The 18,254-nt window shown below is 32.4% G+C and overlaps 3 protein-coding genes across 4 annotated transcripts; 1 reads left to right on the forward strand and 2 right to left on the reverse strand.

Moving 5' to 3' along the window:
- The first annotated feature begins 1,533 nt into the window (after positions 1 to 1,533).
- On the forward strand, positions 1,534 to 7,705 carry LOC125830687 (serine/threonine-protein kinase PBL34-like). 2 transcript variants are annotated; one of them, XM_049509867.1, is made up of 6 exons: positions 1,534 to 2,349; positions 4,008 to 4,342; positions 4,449 to 4,584; positions 6,330 to 6,466; positions 6,543 to 6,666; positions 6,940 to 7,705. In XM_049509867.1, exons 1-6 carry the CDS (start codon positions 2,166 to 2,168, stop codon positions 7,458 to 7,460), a joined length of 1,437 nt encoding a protein of 478 aa, XP_049365824.1. In that variant the 5' UTR covers positions 1,534 to 2,165; the 3' UTR covers positions 7,461 to 7,705. The 2 variants fall into 2 exon arrangements, with proteins under 2 accessions (XP_049365824.1, XP_049365825.1); XM_049509868.1 differs by having other exon boundaries at positions 4,011 to 4,342.
- A 661-nt stretch (positions 7,706 to 8,366) lies between these two features.
- On the reverse strand, positions 8,367 to 13,019 carry LOC125830813 (uncharacterized). Its single transcript, XM_049509987.1, has 7 exons — positions 12,726 to 13,019; positions 11,733 to 11,882; positions 11,411 to 11,626; positions 10,732 to 10,853; positions 10,303 to 10,466; positions 9,283 to 9,437; positions 8,367 to 8,740 (listed from the first exon to the last, which is right to left on the reverse strand). The coding sequence occupies exons 1-7, from the start codon at positions 12,954 to 12,956 to the stop codon at positions 8,642 to 8,644; spliced, it is 1,137 nt and encodes a 378-aa protein (XP_049365944.1). The 5' UTR covers positions 12,957 to 13,019; the 3' UTR covers positions 8,367 to 8,641.
- Positions 13,020 to 15,394: 2,375 nt separating this feature from the next.
- On the reverse strand, positions 15,395 to 15,917 carry LOC125830705 (elongation factor 1-alpha-like). The gene is made up of 2 exons (XM_049509884.1): positions 15,780 to 15,917; positions 15,395 to 15,691 (listed from the first exon to the last, which is right to left on the reverse strand). The coding sequence occupies exons 1-2, from the start codon at positions 15,915 to 15,917 to the stop codon at positions 15,395 to 15,397; spliced, it is 435 nt and encodes a 144-aa protein (XP_049365841.1).
- Between the last annotated feature and the right edge of the window lie 2,337 nt (positions 15,918 to 18,254).

Here is an 18,254-nt window from a genome sequence, read left to right on the forward strand (position 1 = left end):
AATTTTTAGGGGAAAATATTTATTTAAAAAATATTAAAGTTATGATTTGTCAAATATAAAATAATACTGAATAAAATGTATAATAAAAACTAAAGATATTAGTATCAAATAAAAATTATGTAATACCAAAATTACTATATATAAGATTTTTTTTTGGTAAATAAACATTTTTTTCCTAAAAATTATGGAGCACGTATTATTTAATACATCAAATAAAATAGTGAATAAAAAGTAAACAAAAATAATAAGAAAAGAAATAGCACTATCACAGTTGGCAAGCAGTAAATTGACACGTCAACAAGTGGGTCCCGCACCGTCACATTCTCTATGCGAAATACCTGAATTACCACTCATATATCACCTTTATTTTCAGTTGTACATAGCTATAACGAGATTATTTTTGATAGATTTTTGCCTCGAACTAAAATTTAAACATAGGTCGAAAAAATAAATAAGAAAAATGAAGAGTTATGATAAAATACTACAGAAAACATATCTAGGTATTTCGAAGATAAAAAATCATGACTAGAATAACATAATAAAATAATCTAGTACAAAAATAACAGACAATACTGTTATATAAATTTATTTTATTTATTTTTCATAAAATTCAAATATAACACCATCATATAAATTTGAACCAAGAAAAGCATATGTTACACGTCTTTAGCTCCTATCAATTACTACTAAATAATCAAATAAATATTTTTATAAGATAAGATGCTTTTCATGGTAAAATATTTTTTAATAAAAAAAACATTTTATCTCATTCCAAAATACTCCTTAAATACCGTCAACTTCCACATGGGCATTCGGGCAGCTCAACATTCCTGACCGTATTTTCCGGTCAGCTCTCCGATTTTGCTTTTCTCGGTCTTCGATTCTATTGCAAGAAAAAAGGCAAAGAGCGCCGATAATTCATAAATTTAATTTAATTTTATTTATAGTTTCATTTTTTCATTTTTCCAATTATTATTAAATGTATATTTCAAATTATTATTAATTTGTAAAATTAAGATAGGATTAATTTAATTTTTTTCCATCTTATCTTTTTTTTTTTTAGAAATTATAAATATTTTAAAGTATTAAATAAGTTTTTTCGTTATTACTGTACTGAACATGAATTTAGAGCGTATTGTGAAAAGCTAACATGTAAAAAAGGAAGTGGATAAGTAATATAAGATGGAACGACAGAATATGAATTTAGAGCGTATTGAGAAAAAAACATACATGTAAAAGAGAAGATGGATAAGTAATATGAGACAGAACGACTGAACATGAATTTAGAGCATATTGAAAAAAGTGAATATGTAAAAGAGAAAGTGAATAAGTAATATAAGACAAAATAACTAAATATGAATTTAGAGCATATTGAAAAAGGTGAACGTGTAAAAGAGAAAGTGGATAAATAATACGAGATAGAATGAAGGAGTAATAATCTGCCTTTATTATAATATATACCCCCACACAAACATATATTCCATATTAGTTATAAATATATACTATGGGTGAATTTATATATAAATAAAATATCATTTCTTTTGTATTTTTGTTTTTTCCTTTTTTACTTTTTCCTATTGTGAGAAGCCAAGAACTGGTCAGCACTCAGAATATTTGAGTCTTTTGTTGAGATTTCAATATCTTTGAGGGAGCAGACATTTTTGGGGGTTGCACTTTTTTGAAGTGGGATTATCTGATTCCAGCTTTGCTTCCACAGTGTTTGGTGCTTCCAAGTTTTTTGCTTTGTAAGGTCAAGACAACAAAGCATGTGATCTGAATCAAAGTTTAGCTCTTTTTGAGACTTTGAATGTCATATTTTCTTGATTTTTTCAGTTGGGTCTGAGCTATTTTATCTGTTTTTTGCTTTTATTCTTCTGGGGTTGTTGAAAAATTGAGTCTTGGAGAAGTGGGGTGAATATTTTTGGAAATTTCTTTTGCCCCTTTGTGTATTTCCTTCTTTTGAGTGAATTTAGGGAAGTTGGGTTTTGATTATTTGTTTGATTTTAGGGGTTTTTGGTGATTTTAAGGTGAAGAGTAGAGAAAAGTTGACATTTTTTTGGAGTTGAGGAGCTTGATGAGGGTGGGTGGGAGGGAGGTGGGGTTGAAAATTGGGTTGTTGGTGGGGTTTTCATGATATTTGAGTTTGATTTTAGGTATTGCAAAATATGGGATTAGGTGGTGATGGTGAAAAGGGGGAGTCTTGGGATGTAGAGAAATCAAAGGGGAAGAAGAAGAAAGAGGTTGCTGAAGAGGAAACTGGATGTTGGACTAAGTTGTGGTTTATTGGTAGCTGTATTTCTTCAAGATCTAAAGTTGATAGCTCCATCAGTGGCATCAGCACTCACTGTGGTAACTCTTTGCTCACTTTGAATAAAAGTTGCATGAAAAATGTTATGATTTGAAAGTCTAATTACCTTCTGTTCTTTGAATTCTTTGGAGAAATTTGCTTTATAGTCTTATTATGTCTAGTGTTTTCGTTATTGAAGTGTTAGTCTCATGCTTTTATCTACTGAAATGCCTTTTGAGATTGGTAAGTTGTTATTTAATCACTTGTTGATAAATAGAGGTGGAAAGTTGGCTTGCACATATTTCTTGTGTAGTAGTTGATGATGTTAACTCAAAAGGGTAATAATGGGGGCACACTAAAAAATTTCAAGATGGAAGCTGAAATTGGAAAATTGCTAGAGGCCTTTCCCGTGTAAAACTCGAAAGCTGTTCTCAAACATCCATTTACAAAGGCACATTTTTTGTTAGGGTGATAATGTCAGTATTCTCATTGAAATGTTGGTGCAACTAAGCAGCTAATTTCTGTCGCTGTGGTTGGGTTTTCTTTACTTGTATGTTTGCATGTGGATGGCCTAATTCGATAGCCAAAAATTAAGAATTAACTTGTATAATGTGAAGCTGAAAGAGCCACTTAATTTGCAATCACCTAAACAACACTGTTCTTTTATATACCATCCCCATCCTTATTCTCTGTGAATATGACTCCCGCAAGGGGAGCAATTATCTCACAAATGAGAGAACTTTGAGCTGACTTTAGGGTTGATTTAGCACCCTTCTTGCCCTAGTCTTTGGGTTTCTGTCTTTTGGTGTTCTTGCGGGTCTTTCCAAGTTAGTGATTGCTAACGCTAGTTCACTGTATGAGGACAGTATTGTGGTTGCAATAGTAGTTAATATCTCCCCTTTTTAGGTTGCTGGCTTCAGTAATGCAAATTAGAAAAATTCTAGCATAAAAAAATGCAAATTTGTTTGTGGATGTTAAATTGTTGAACTGTTGCCTTCTTATAATTATCACCTTATGAGCTTACTTTCGGGGGTTGAGTTAGGTTCAAGGTCCGTTTTCTTATCATGGCATCAGCGCCACACCTTCACCGTTGTTGTGTTTTTCCAATGTTGGGCACCCATGTTATGTCCATGCTACAAAGTCCAGTTCTTGGCATTAGGGGGTTGTTGTCTCTTTGTATGGTCTTATATAATATTCACCGATTGAGCTAGCTTTTAAGGTTGAGTTAGGTTCAATGTCCTTTTTTTTAATCACACGAACTATCTATAATTGATAGGAGAATCAACCAAATATTTTTACAAAATAACTATGCAGTTGAAGTCATAGATCTCTTGACATGACGATAACATAACGATAAATAATTGATGACCTTGTGGACTTATTTTCTGCTGGAATACTTGTGAACTTGTAGCTCTTATTATGCCAATACTAGCATCGTGTATGCATTTTGCTTGTAGTTATTTAAACCCTTTTCTTTTTGTTACTAACATTTTATTAATCACCAAGGATGAGTTATGCAACGGCATAGCAAAACTATCACAATTGCTATCTAATTGAAACTCAGAAATAAGTAGCAGAAAAAAGCAATAAGCTATTAGAAGAAAAGCTGTTGAATTTTTGCCCTGTTTAAAAGCTTTGTTTTAGGAAAAACCAGTTCTAACTTCTTATCTTTTCATTTAAGATAAATCTACCTATGTTCTAACTTCTTGCATTGCTTTAGCAGAAAGTAAATCTACGAACACAAGCAGAGACCAACCTGTTGCACCAATTATTTCATCTACAACTACCAGCAATGCGGAAAGTAATTCATCCACCTCCAAACTTGAAGAGGAGCTTAAAGTTTCTTCTCGGCTTCGAAAGTTCGCATTTAACGATTTGAAGTTGGCAACAAGAAACTTCAGACCAGAGTCCCTTCTTGGTGAAGGGGGTTTCGGATGTGTCTTCAAGGGGTGGATCGAAGAGAATGGCACAGCACCTGTTAAACCAGGGACAGGGCTTACTGTTGCTGTGAAAACACTGAATCATGATGGACTTCAGGGTCACAAAGAATGGCTGGTTTGCAGCTCTCTTCTTTTATTTATTAAACCTTAATTCTGTATTTATCTTCTTTTTCTTTTTACTTTCATTTTTGGTTTTGTATTAAGTGTTGTCCATTTGACAGGCTGAAGTGAATTTCCTGGGTGATCTTGTTCACCCTAATTTGGTTAAACTGATTGGTTACTGCATTGAAGATGATCAGAGACTGTTAGTTTATGAATTTATGCCTCGAGGAAGCTTGGAAAATCATCTGTTCAGGAGTATGTAACTGACTCTTCATTTTTGTATTCTTGAATATATTTGCTTCTGATCAATCTTTGAAAAAGGAAAAAACATTGTTAGTGGATCTTCGAGTAATATGTTGTCCATATTATTGAGCATTTTCTGAATACACTAGCTAATCTTGCAAGAGTAAGTGGAAACACCAACTATTAACATGCATATTGCTGGTATCATGTGTTAGCGTTGCTTTAGTTCCATAAGGTCTCTACCTGTGGAATAGAGCTTGGGTTCTCTGTAAGCTCTAAAGCTATTGTAGCATGCGATAAATCTATTTTTTTAATAGAAGATTTACTATGATGTAATGTAACTAAGCCTTGTAAATTTTGAAATCCAAATGGTAAATGGGATATCCCCATTAGCAAGGCAACCATTGATATATAATCAGATCATTGCTCATTGTTTATTCCCAGATTGAAGTGATGCAGGATTACATAGAAGTGTTAGTTGGGTTATTAGATTTTCTTGCACATGTTAATACCAGATTAAAGCCATGGGCAGCTGAAGGACCTATGGGATATATGATTTAAGGAAGAAACTTTTTATAGTTTTCCTTTGTTATTTTCTTCTGGGACTTATCATTTCTGTTAGTCCTACATTACATTTGGTAGGTTTAGTTACCACTTTTTCAAGACAGGAAGAAGAATATGTCTCGGTTGATTTAGTAGGATAAAGAAGCTTGATTGAAGATTTTTCATCGTTTTCTAGAATTTCGTCCCATAAAATGTTAGAGAAATCTTTTACTGGGATTTACATGTTGCACTTTATGTGAGGTCACTTATTGGATTTGAAGCATGCTTTTTGCCATTTTGGACATGTCATGGACAATGCCTCACTCAGTTTTGGATTTCTTATAGCTGCTCTAAATAGGAAGACTCAAAAGCTTTGGAATACTATCCCAATCATCACTTAGACAATTTTTGGATGGGGAAAAAAATTGAATTTTTGAAGGCAAACATAGCAACATACATAGTGTTAAACAAAATTGTATATCTTTGCTAGCTTTTTGGTGCAACATGGCCATTGTAAATGAAGTAGATACCATGCTAGATATGATTGAGGCCTTGCAGACTCGGTGGTTTAGAAGGATCCTGCAGTGGTTTGAGTGATTGTGCTGCTCTTTCTCTTGTTTTGGTTTTTCTCTTTAAAACATTTCAATGGTGTATCAAGTCAAATGTGGTTCTTTAGAGTATCAACTGCCTGCAAACCAAGTATAAATAATGCTTAAATAGTGAGACGTACTAGAGGTTCCTCCTTTGAAATATGTTTCACTTCTAAGTGATAATCTTGAAAAGTGATGATGTTTGTTGTATATAACTGAGCTCAAAACTTCAGGTTCAACTTCTGTTTTTTGGGAGATTGTACTAATTTGAGCTCGGCCCTGACCACAGGCATCCAGATTCTCTACTACACACAATACATAATGCATGTAGCCATGGGCTAGAAAGATGAAAGTGAAATTGTGGGGAGGTGTTTCATGGTGAAGATAAATGATATCATACGTATATTTCCTGGTTTCTCTTTTTCCGTGCTCAGTAGAATAACCAAAAGATGAAGACTTCTATAATTTTCCTTTCCCCCACTTAAGAATGCTGTCTGAATAAGTTTAGTGATAGTGCCTACTCGTCTGAAATTTTAGTGCAAATCATTATGTTAATATATTGTAATTTCTGCAGAAAATCTTTATGTTCATCATATTCTCTGCTAATAAAGCTTTTATGTGCAGGATCCATGCCTCTTCCTTGGTCTATCCGCATGAAGATTGCTCTGGGTGCTGCAAAAGGTCTTGCTTTTCTTCATGAGGAAGCAGAAAGACCAGTAATATACCGTGATTTCAAAACATCCAACATTCTACTAGACGCGGTATGTTTCAATACATTGGAAAAAAGAAAGACCTTTCCTCTTTGAGTTTTTTTTTCTCTAAATACTCTTCTCTCAGGATTACAATGCCAAACTTTCTGATTTTGGCCTTGCCAAAGATGGTCCTGAGGGTGATAAAACACATGTTTCCACACGTGTCATGGGAACGTATGGTTATGCAGCCCCTGAGTATGTGATGACAGGTAGGGCTGAGATCTCATAATTCCTACAATAGTTACCCTTATTGTTGACTCCAGTTTATCAATATTATGTGGCACTTTTAAGTCTAATCTAGTTGGAGATTATTCTGCTCAAAACACCAAACTTGCTTTGAATACCTTTCTGTACAACTCCATAACCTGAGTCACAGTTGAAGAATTTTCAATATGTTTGATGTTTGTTGACTAAAACTTTCATAGGATGGCTGGTAAGTACCTCTCTTACTGATTGTAATTTGTCCTACTCATTTGTCTCAGGGCATCTAACGTCAAAGAGTGACGTCTACAGTTTTGGTGTAGTTCTACTTGAAATGATAACAGGTAGGAGATCGATGGACAAGAACCGACCAAATGGGGAGCACAACCTTGTTGAATGGGCACGACCTCATCTTGGTGAAAGAAGAAGGTTTTACAGATTGGTAGATCCTAGACTTGAAGGTCATTTTTCAATAAAAGGTGCTCAGAAAGCTGCACAGTTGGCCGCTCGTTGCCTTAGCCGTGATCCCAAAGCTAGACCTATGATGAGTGATGTGGTTGAAGCCTTGAAGCCATTACCAAATCTTAAAGACATGGCCAGCTCATCCTACTATTTCCAGACAATGCAAGCCGACCGAGTTGGATCAAGTCCAAGTACCAAAAATGGCGTTAGAACACAGGGATCGTTCTCGAGGAATGGACAACAACATCCTAGAAGTCTTTCAATCCCAAATGGTTCTCATGCTTCTCCATACCATCAGCAATTCCCTCAGAACTCACCAAAACCAAACGGCAAAACTTAGTATTATTGGATTTGACAAGTAATCTGTTTCTACCATTCTTTTCGTTTTCTCCCCAGCTATGAATATATTTTGTTGGCCACCTCCCGTTTTGTCGTTAGATGAACTGGCAAAAGGGAAGGAGTGCACAATTAACTTAAGTTGTGATCTTTGAAAATGCTGAACTCCCACTTGAAAAGAATGTATTGTAAGCGGAGCTCAAGTCCATGGAGTAAATATTGTGTCGAATGTACCTCTCCGCCATCTGATTTTCGCAAATATTCCTATTTTTCGGCCTATATTTTGATCTAGTTCCTCTTTTTAGTTGTGCAAATATAGTGGTCGGAAAATTATATGTTAAATTCGGGTTTAATGTCTGCTCATATATTTGTCAACCTTATTGATAAATGTTAAAAGAGTGTTGTTATATGTTTGGGACGACTTATTTACAAAATTTTAAATTGTCGTTTTAACATTGTCTCATAAGAAGATTGCGATTTTAAAGGTCCATAAGTTTTAAGAGAAATAAAAAGAGGGTCATTTACCAAATAATTATATAGTCTGTTCTTGATAAATGGTCAGATTTGTCCAACAGAAACGATATATGCAGTATAGTCTGTTATACTCTTTTTTTCCCCTTTAAGCATATAACCACTACCAAAGAAAGTCTTCAGTTTCTGTTAGTGATTGGAAAAAATGAAGGGTAATTTTGATGCTAACAGTAAAGCTATCTTTGTATGATCAATAGATCGTGGTTTAAAATTTAAACTGTGAAATCAACCATTAATTGTTGTGTTAAGACCCCCTTAGGATGTGACACTTGAATCTTAAATTCGATATAAACACGAAATGCTTCGAACACCAAAACTCTTTTGGTGGTGTTGTTTTTTATCTAAGGGTGAAGGACCTTACACTTGTCATTACAATTTGTCAAGAGAAAATCATAAGATGGATTGCATTGACAACTTTATTTTTGCTCTGACTACATCAATATTGGTGTTTAATTAGTCCATCTATCTACTCATCATCCAAACTAATTTCTTGACATATCAGCTGTATATGCCAAGAGGAAATTTGTGATAGTTACAGATAATAATACTACAATATCATCTTCTTCCAACAGTTAATCTTGGAGTAGTCATCCAGCTGAACATGCCAAGAATTAGCTCACAGAGTCGAAACGTCCAACTGCTTGGCGCTTGCTCTCATGCAGCACGACGGGTTAATTGATCCTTGGATGTACTCTCAAATATCTTGTCAGCATTTCCAACTTCAAACCCGTCCCGCCTATGAAACTCCTCCACCTAAGAAAGTTTCAAAATATTGTTGATCAAAGAGGCGTTTCATCGAAGTGTAAAAAATCTAGCTTATGTTCAAGCTACATCTTAACGTTACCATAGGATTTTGAAAGAAGCATAAATCTTAAATTCCCATATGGTTTTCACTTGAAAGTAAAACAAATGGATTTATACTATGCAAAATGCAACACTGGGAATTTAGTTAAGCCCCAAGCATAGAACCAAAACCTCAAGACCACTTCGAATTAGGATATTACAATAAGCATGTGTTCGAATCCAATCACAAAACATGTCTTTTTTAGTTTTTCAACTCAACAGACAAATGGTTTCCATTTTAAAGCGCTTAAGAATAAGTAGCATTGTATTCAATTACATAGCCATATAAGTATTTGAACAGCCATAAAGGGTACATGAAACGGCGACGACACATATTTTTATTCTCGTCTATGGTTATAAACAGGTGTTGGACGAACCAAGTCCATGTTATCGATTTATTGCTTTTACTGCAGAGAAATATGCAAGAAAATTGAGAGATAATTAGAACTAACCTTTTCTGTGGGTAAATCTTTATATTGCGGTAGTACAAGTCGCTCAGCAAATTCAATGTATGAACAAGGTACTGCTTCTGTAGTGCCATCTGAAAATTCGAAAGAGGTAGAATCTGCTACAGTTGAACTTTGCAGCAAAAGACCATCAGGGCTCACTGGAGAGAAAGAGAAAAATCAAAACTTCTTTGCAATATCCAGAGACCATTTAAAAAAGAACAGTTATCTCTTAAAAGAACAAGATCTCAAAATCAAAAGATTCCCTCTGACGAAAATGAATTATATGACGTCAATACATGTTCCAAATATTCAAAAATATGATGAGCAATAACTTTCTGAGTTGAATATGATGAGCATTAACTTTCTGAGGCAAAAAGAAGTAACAGAACACAGCACCAAAAAGCTCTTCAACCTGGATTTCATTCATTGAAGTACCAAACAGATACACCAAGATTTGTCCTTTAGATCCCTTATCGACTAACATCTTAGTCTAGTTTCCAAAAATTTGAAGATCACAGCATAATGTTTTATTAAAGCGAGAGCTGTAATCTTCCTATTTCTACGTACTAATTTACACTTATTCAGGTGCGCATATTGGGAAGAAGAAAATCAGTAAGTTGGGAGTTGCAGGCAGGGAAAAACCTTTTACTTCTGGTGAACTAACAGGTATTAATAAAAAGAGTTTACAAGATTTTGGTTTCAGAACGGTTGCAGGACTGATAAACGCTGAACTTACTGAGAACAGATTAAGTCAAAAAGCAAGCAAATAAATAGTGTACTTTAAAGTTACATTATATATGATATGATGCAGCTACAATTAAGTGTGCAATATTACTACTCTCTCAGATTCAATTTGTTTGCCTGGTTTTGACTTACCACGGAGTTTAAGAAAAGTAAAGAAAACTTTTGAACCTCGTGGTCTTAAACTAAAGATATGTAAAATGTGTCAAATGAAAAGTTAAAATTAAAGAGTTGCCAAAAAAAAGGAAAGAGGAGTAATACATAAAGTTACTTTATACTAACCCTTCAGAATACCCCCTTCAGAGTTCAAATTGAAACCATTTTCTTCGATAAATTGATTTAGATTTCCGATGCTTCTCAGATTTGATGCCAACCGATGGGTAGATATGGTAACATGATTCAATGCATATCCATTGACAAGTGTCCAGGCAGCATACTCACTCTCCCTAGCAATTTCAACAATCACCACGGAAATAACAATAATTAATTTGACAATGCTGCTCATTAATTAGTGTCGGAATAGTTCAGTTGGTTGTAAAAAAGTAAAATGGTATGAATTCTGCTAGAGATGTATAATATCATTCCCGCTCTCTAAATGACACCAGTAAGCTACAATCTATTGAAATGTTACTATTCAATTTGATCCACGAGCTAGCGCAAGACATATAAAATACGTCATGAAATTAAAACGCGGAGGAAAATGCCCAGTACCTAGCCAGTTGTTGAAATTCCGAATACGAGGGTTTTTCCCATGTCAAAATCCCGAATGCACTTGCAAGTGCAGCATACTCTTTTCCGCAGTGTGAAATGTTAGTGTACTTTTTGATTATTTCCTACAAGAAAAAAAATGAGTATCCGTGTAACTAAAAAGTTGACCATCTATGAGATTATTTAGAAGTGACCTTCACTGGAGAAAAATAGAAGTTAGCTAGGATAAACATGAAATTTCTTTCTCTACTTCTGAGAGGTTGTGACTTTGAAGAACTGAAAGGTCTGAAATGTTGCACTATGCCAAATATATCAAATTTGAATTCGGAACATATTCAAGAACAGTTAAAGTAAGTCAGGTACCAAGTAAAAGCAATACCTCGACTGCAAAAGCTATCATCAAGGTGCCGTGCAGCGATATCAGGACTACTAAAATCAGTACAATTACAAAACCTTTTGAACTATATCCCTTTCTTGGTCTTATTTTAATCTAATATATCTGATTAAAGTCGAATATCTAAATAAATAGACACTTGAAAAGTAAACGGGGTATAAAATTTCAAAGAAATATCATACAAAAAAAAAACCGAACTTTTGAAATGTGAAATTCATTCATTAGACCAGAAATTATTCAGTTAAAAGCATACAAAAAACTATGTAAAGCAACTAGCTGATGAAAAACCTGAGCTTCTGGACTAAGCTGATCGACAAGAAGTTCGGATATAAATATTCTTGGCAATGGCCCATTAACCCCACTCCCACGACTGGAAGTTGAAACCTTCGGAGGAGAAAACCAGAAAGCTTTCAACTTCTTAGCAGGGAATCTCAACTCTTCTCGTCGTTCGTAACCAAAATCCAAGAAGAACTTTGACATAGAATCAATGCCATGACCATTTACCTGCAGTGATCAGCACCACAAAAAAATGTAATTATTAGTATGCTCACATAAACAAAGTTTTTCCAGATTCCATCTCAAATTTTGCATTAAAGAAGAACAACCGTACCCCAAATGTCCTAAATGCAAAATGATCATAGCAAATCTGATCACCATCAGCAGAACGAACGAGCTCCAAAATAGCCTTAGCAGTGGGGTTTTTATTCAGATATATGGCTTCCATGTTCCCCAATACACTCCTGAAGAATGATTCACTTCCCTGAATACTCAAATCCAAAAAATTTAGTCAATCAACATCACTCAAAAAAGAAAAAACTAAATCCTATTAGAAGATGAAAGTAGTGTTGCAAGCTCAAAATAACTAATTCATTCAACATGGTGTTGGAGCAAACTGAGATTCCGGTCTTACAACCGGGACACGACGACAACAATTACACCTCAGCCCCAAACAAATCGGGGTCGGCAATATCAGTCCCACTTCTTCATTTAAGCTCATTTCATATAATCATCATAATAATAATATTTGAAGTTCTCTAACAAATCTAAAACCTATTCTCAACTAGTATATCACTTTTTTTTTTCCTTTCATTGTGTCATACAACCAATTCTCTTGAGTTCGAGGGTCTCTCGGAAATGACCTCACTACCTCCAAAATAGGGGTAAGCTATGCGTACACACTACCCTCCCTAGACCCTACTCGTGGGACTACATCAAATATGTTGTTGTATTATGCCCTACAACCATATCAATATAAATATTTCCAAAGTATTGGCCCACAAAAAGAATTGGGTCCTCAATTAAGCAACATTTTGCTCGAATGGTAAGTACCCTCGACCAGGTTATAAATAGGAGCAAAAATGCAGGAGCTATTGGGGTTAAAAACAAAAACTTATACAAACCTAAAAGGCTAAAATAAACAAAAAGATTGTTCCTTTTTAACAGCTACTAGATGAAACTATACAGAAAAAACCTTTTTTTTTAATCATAAGATGAGCCAGTACACCACATAAAAAATCCATAAAATCCTACATAGTAATGAGATTATACCATAATTAACAACAACTAATCAATGATTATACACAAGGGGTTTGATGAAATTAACCTGAAAAGAAGAATCTTGAATTACACCTCCATTTTGAGCTTTAGAAGCAGATAACACTGAAAAACTCTGATTTTCCATTGGAGTTTTACAGTTCAAAAAAGGGTTCTTGAAATTATTAAAATGGCTAGAGGGAAAAGAGATGGATTTTGGAAAAATTGATGATTTGATTGAAGAAGAAGAAGATGAATAGACACAAAACATGGAAGATGGGAATTTGATAATTGATGACATCTTTTTTTATTGTTTAGTGTTTCCTTATTTGGGGTTTATCAAGTGAGAACAATTGTTCATTTTATCGTATCGTTTCAATTTATATGAGTTAGTTTAACTTAAAAAGATTTTTAAAATGAATTTTAGATATTTGTGTAGCTAAAAGTTATTTTATTAAAAATAAATTAAGCATTTTACAATTAAATTATTATTAAATGTAAAAATATATCTAAAAATATTAAAACGGATTAAAAAAACGTAAATCATATAAAATAAGACGGAATGAGTAGTGTTTTGTTGTGTGACGTTTTTGTGTCATCAAGAAAATTGTTGGGACTCACTTACACGTTGTTTTGGATTTGGATTAACACAAATAAAAATGATTGATTTGTTAACGAAAAGACTGCGGATAAATGATGTGGAGGGGCGGCAGATAAGGTTGCTATTCTTTTAATTAAATATCTTGAGTTTGAATGAAACTAATCCAAATATAGAATAATTATATTCTAATATAGGTATTAAAAATCAGATAGAAAATTAAAAGAAAAGATTAATGAACATAGGAGTAATATATAAATGTGTTATATAACTTGTTTTTAGTTGACATTTATGTTCTTCAATTTTGAGTGAACAAAATATGTAATTGAACAAATAGACACAACGTCTCGCATTAGATGCATATGACAAATCACGTGAGATTTATCATAGATAATGTAGGATATTGGATAAATTGCCTATATGCACACCTTTTTTTTTCCATAATTCCCATTATTCCCTACCAGTTCTAAAATTTTCCAAAATCCCTTATTTTACTCCCAATTGCTAGATACATAAATCCTAACTTCCAAAACCAACATTTATCCCTTCCTTATTTCACTCCACAAATCTCTCCTTATTTTTAGTCACAGAATCTTGATAGTTATTTTTCCATTCATGTTTGAAATTCAAATCAATCTCCTTTCTATAGTTTTAAGGATATTTTTAGACAAAAAAAAAATTAAAAAAGATATCTATGAGTCTTTTACCTATTTTTAAAAATACTCCAAAATTTATAATACAATAAAATAAGTGAACTTCAAATTTTCAACACTAAAACATAAATTAGAAGAAAAAAAAAAGAAGTAACAGTAGTAGTTATTATTTGGTAATAATCAGTTTTTTTTCTCGTCTTCTTGTGAAACCCTAAACCTCGAAAAGGTTCAATGGTGACAATACCAATTAATCCGAAGACTTTTTTGATCAATTTGATTGGAAAGCCTGTGATGGTAAAGGTAAAGTGGGGATTAGAATAGAAAGGGTATTTAGTCTGTGGATTCATGCATGACCTTGGAGCTTGCTAATGGGCAACAATATAATACCTATCAATTTAAATGAGATACATAAATAGTAATATATCATGCACTATTTTTTTTAAAATATGATACGTAAATTCGAATTTATACTAAATATATCAATTACATAACAACTATCGCATGATAATGTATCGATCTCAAATCTGACATCTTATGGATAACAATTACTTTTTTAATGTATCTAGTATAAATACAATATTATCAATTTAAACGAGATACATAAATAGTAATGTATCACGCATTAATTTTTTAGATATGATACGTATTTGAATTTATACTAAATGTATCAATTACATAGCAACTACAACATAGTAATGCATCGATCTCAAATCGAACATCTTATGGGCAATAATTATTTATTTAATGTATCTAGTATAAATACAAAACATATCAATTTAAACATGTATCTAGGTGTTGCTATGTATCTTCTATCTTATTCAAATTTAGATATATTCAAATTTTGATACATAAACTTAATTAGCTTTGATACTTGATACAAAACTTCAACCAAACGTATCATTTATCATGTATCTAAGTGTTGGTATGTATCCGTAAACAGTACATGATACATTAAAGTGTCACACAAGTAAGTATCAGATTCATAAATGGTGTTACGTAAATGTTATTATCAAAAGTTTGTTTAGTTTGAGGCAAAATGTGAAGATTTTCCAGCTATGTATCTGATACAATAAATATGGAGCGCATTAATACATATTAAATCATGTACACAACATTCTATCTTTTAAACAGTGTTAATATCAAATACAAACTTTTTATCAAACACAACTGTACAAATTGTGTGTTAGATACACAATTTTATGGAACACAATATTACATCTACTAAACCATATAACTGATACATGGTATAATGTATCGGATACACAATATTCTATTCTTGCATGAACAAATACACAATTTTTTAGACATGATACGTAAATTCAAATTTATACTAATTGTATCTAATACATTGCAACTACCACAAAGTAATGTATCGATCTCAAACCTAACATCTTATGGACAACAATTACTTATTTCATGTATCTAGTAGAGATACAACACTTATCAATTTAAACGAGGTACATAAATAGTAATGTATTGATTGTTTATTTATGTATCTTGTTTATTGGCACCAATTGGGTCCTTCTTGTCAACGCCGACATCAAAATATTGCCTCATGTCTCTCACGATAAAACGACCCAATGTTGGGTACTCAACAAAGGTCTCAACAACCATAGGCTTGGTGGGAATCATCTTAACTATACCAGCATCACCATTCTTCAAGAACTTCACCTCCTTCTCCAGTTCCTTACCTGAGCACCTGTCAATGTTGGTCAAGATCTCAACAAACTTTTTAGTAATGTGGGAAGTGTGGCAGTCGAGCACTAGTGAATATCCAATTCGAATCTGATTAGGATAATTCATGATGATGACCTGAGCACCTGTCAATGATCCCCTCTTAATTACTTAATTTTCAATGGAGATGAGTTATTACCTTCGACGATGTATTTGATTTTGAAGATTTACCTAATCTCATCGATCTCCAACTCGATTGAATGTCGGCTTTGAGATTCATAAATGAAATCGATTGTCCAACAACAATTTTATCAATTTTGTAACCTTCATAACTCATCTCGCTTACCCAAATTTCTGATTCTCTCAACAAAATCAATATATATTAATATTGTATCAGTCAATATTGTCGATTAATTTAAATTCTTCACGATTTGGGCTGCAATAGCGGCTTGATGGAAATTATAGAAATTTGAATTTTGAAAGATATGAATCTGTTACAGATTGGGATGGATTGATAACAATCACTTATGCTTGAATCATGGGATATAAAATCAATTTTAGGTTAATTTTCCTAATAAAGCGCAACACCAACTATTTTCCTTAAAAGGTGCTACTGCCAGCTTTTGCAAGTATCACATATAATGTATCCGGATGACTTCTTTTTAAGGGATTTTTGTAAAATAGAAAAAAGTAGGGATATAATGTAATTTAGATTTTACACTATGAAATTTATGTAAGTTATACTATAATGTATGTGTCTCTTTGTTCAATTTTATAACAGTTTAAGTATCTACTTATATATATATGAGGAGCATAAATGTAAAATCAAATTAAAATGTATATTTATATATTATGCCTAGGAAAAATGTTGAACACTTCTTTTGTAGAAACAAACATATTTTTCTAGAAAAAAAACAAATATTTATTCTATATTACGTTCATTTTTACATGTTCACCGTACTAATATTTTTGTTTGTTCAAATTGCACAATAAATAAATAAATTATTATTTATACTTATTTATTTTTGTTCTTATGCATTAATTATTTTTAATTTATTTTTCAGTATTAAATGAATTATAATAATTATGACTAATACGACTAAATAATAAAATATAATTTTATCATTGAATTATAAAGATATGTCAAATCAAGTATGACATATTTGTTTTATGAATTTATATACTGTGCTTATGTTTGACGATGCTATTTTTAAGTTTGATTTTTTAGATTTAATTTATCAAGGTAAGTAACTGTTTTTGTGTGGACCAGTCAAATAAATTAGGTAGATACATTTAAACACATTATTTTTTCTTAATTGTACTAAACACGTTAATTGAGTGATTAAGTTGTATACGAAAATTAAAAGTCCAAATTCAAATAATTAAAGTCCATTTTGACAACAGGTAAGTTATCTACTTAAATTTTGATAGACAGATGTCGATTTTCTTTTTGTAATTATAACAATAGATAAGCTAATTGCGTGCAAAATTGATCTGTCGGCTAAATGCACTAATTAATTTAAAATTAAGTCTAGTTGATTGATTGCCAATTCTTTTCTAAAAAACAAAATAAAAAAAGGAAGAAAAATAGTACTATAAAAAGAAAATGTATGTTATATAGTTTGCCAAGTCGTCTCTATTACTGTTAAGAAAAATATAAAGCATGATTAAATACGAAAATGGAGAAAGTCCTGACAAAATGCTATAAATAATTTATTAAATTACTCTACACGATAGTCATAATAAGATAAAATAATAATAGAAGTGTAAAACACTCATAGCCAATGACTAAACTCAAAGGACAAGAAACTACAAGAGTAATACTATGACTAATGATACGACTAATAGTACAGAAGAATAAGTGAGACAATATTGTTCAGCTATCTAACTAACCTCCTACCCTAATTTGTATCCTTCATAACCTCCTAGATATATAAGGTCATGTCCTCGATAAGCTGACGTTGTTGTCATGTCCTGTCTAACCTCCTCTCCCCAATACTTCGTCTTATTTCTACTTCTCTTGAAACCATCCCTAGGCAACCTCTCACACTGCCGCACTGGAACATTTGTGGATCTCCTCTGCACATGTCCAAATCATCATAATTTCATTTTCTATCGAGGTCACTCCTACCTTGTCTCGAATATCTTCATTCCTAATCTTATCTCTCTTAGTATGCCCACACATCCATCTCAACGTCCTCATCTCTAGAATATAAGAATCAAAAATAGGGAAAAGTTCTTGATAAAAAAAGAAGAAGGAAAATTAGATACATATGAACCAAAAAATATATATATTTGTATCACATAAACAAAATTGAAATTTCAGAAAGTTTTAGCTCAAGATAACTATTTATGCATAGTCTTCACTTCCCATAACATACATATCAACTATTTTCATAATTATTTCTATAATTGTATCTTCAAGTGAAGTTTATGTACATAACTGAATATATTACATTTATTATTTTCATAATGTGAAATATAATACATACTCCATTAGAAATTAAATCTTGAAAAAACCTATAACCAGTTAAAATAATAACATACCTTTTTTATTGAAAAAGCCAATAAATAAGATATTTTATTAGATATTATTTTTCTTTAGGACCACAGAATTATGTGTGACAGAGAGAAACTTTGAATCTAGTTAAAGCTGCCTAGAAGTAGTATTTTT

This window comes from Solanum verrucosum, unplaced genomic scaffold, assembly GCF_900185275.1.
Source record: "Solanum verrucosum unplaced genomic scaffold, falcon-dt-bn FXZP01000154.1, whole genome shotgun sequence".
Lineage (NCBI taxonomy): Eukaryota > Viridiplantae > Streptophyta > Magnoliopsida > Solanales > Solanaceae > Solanum > Solanum verrucosum.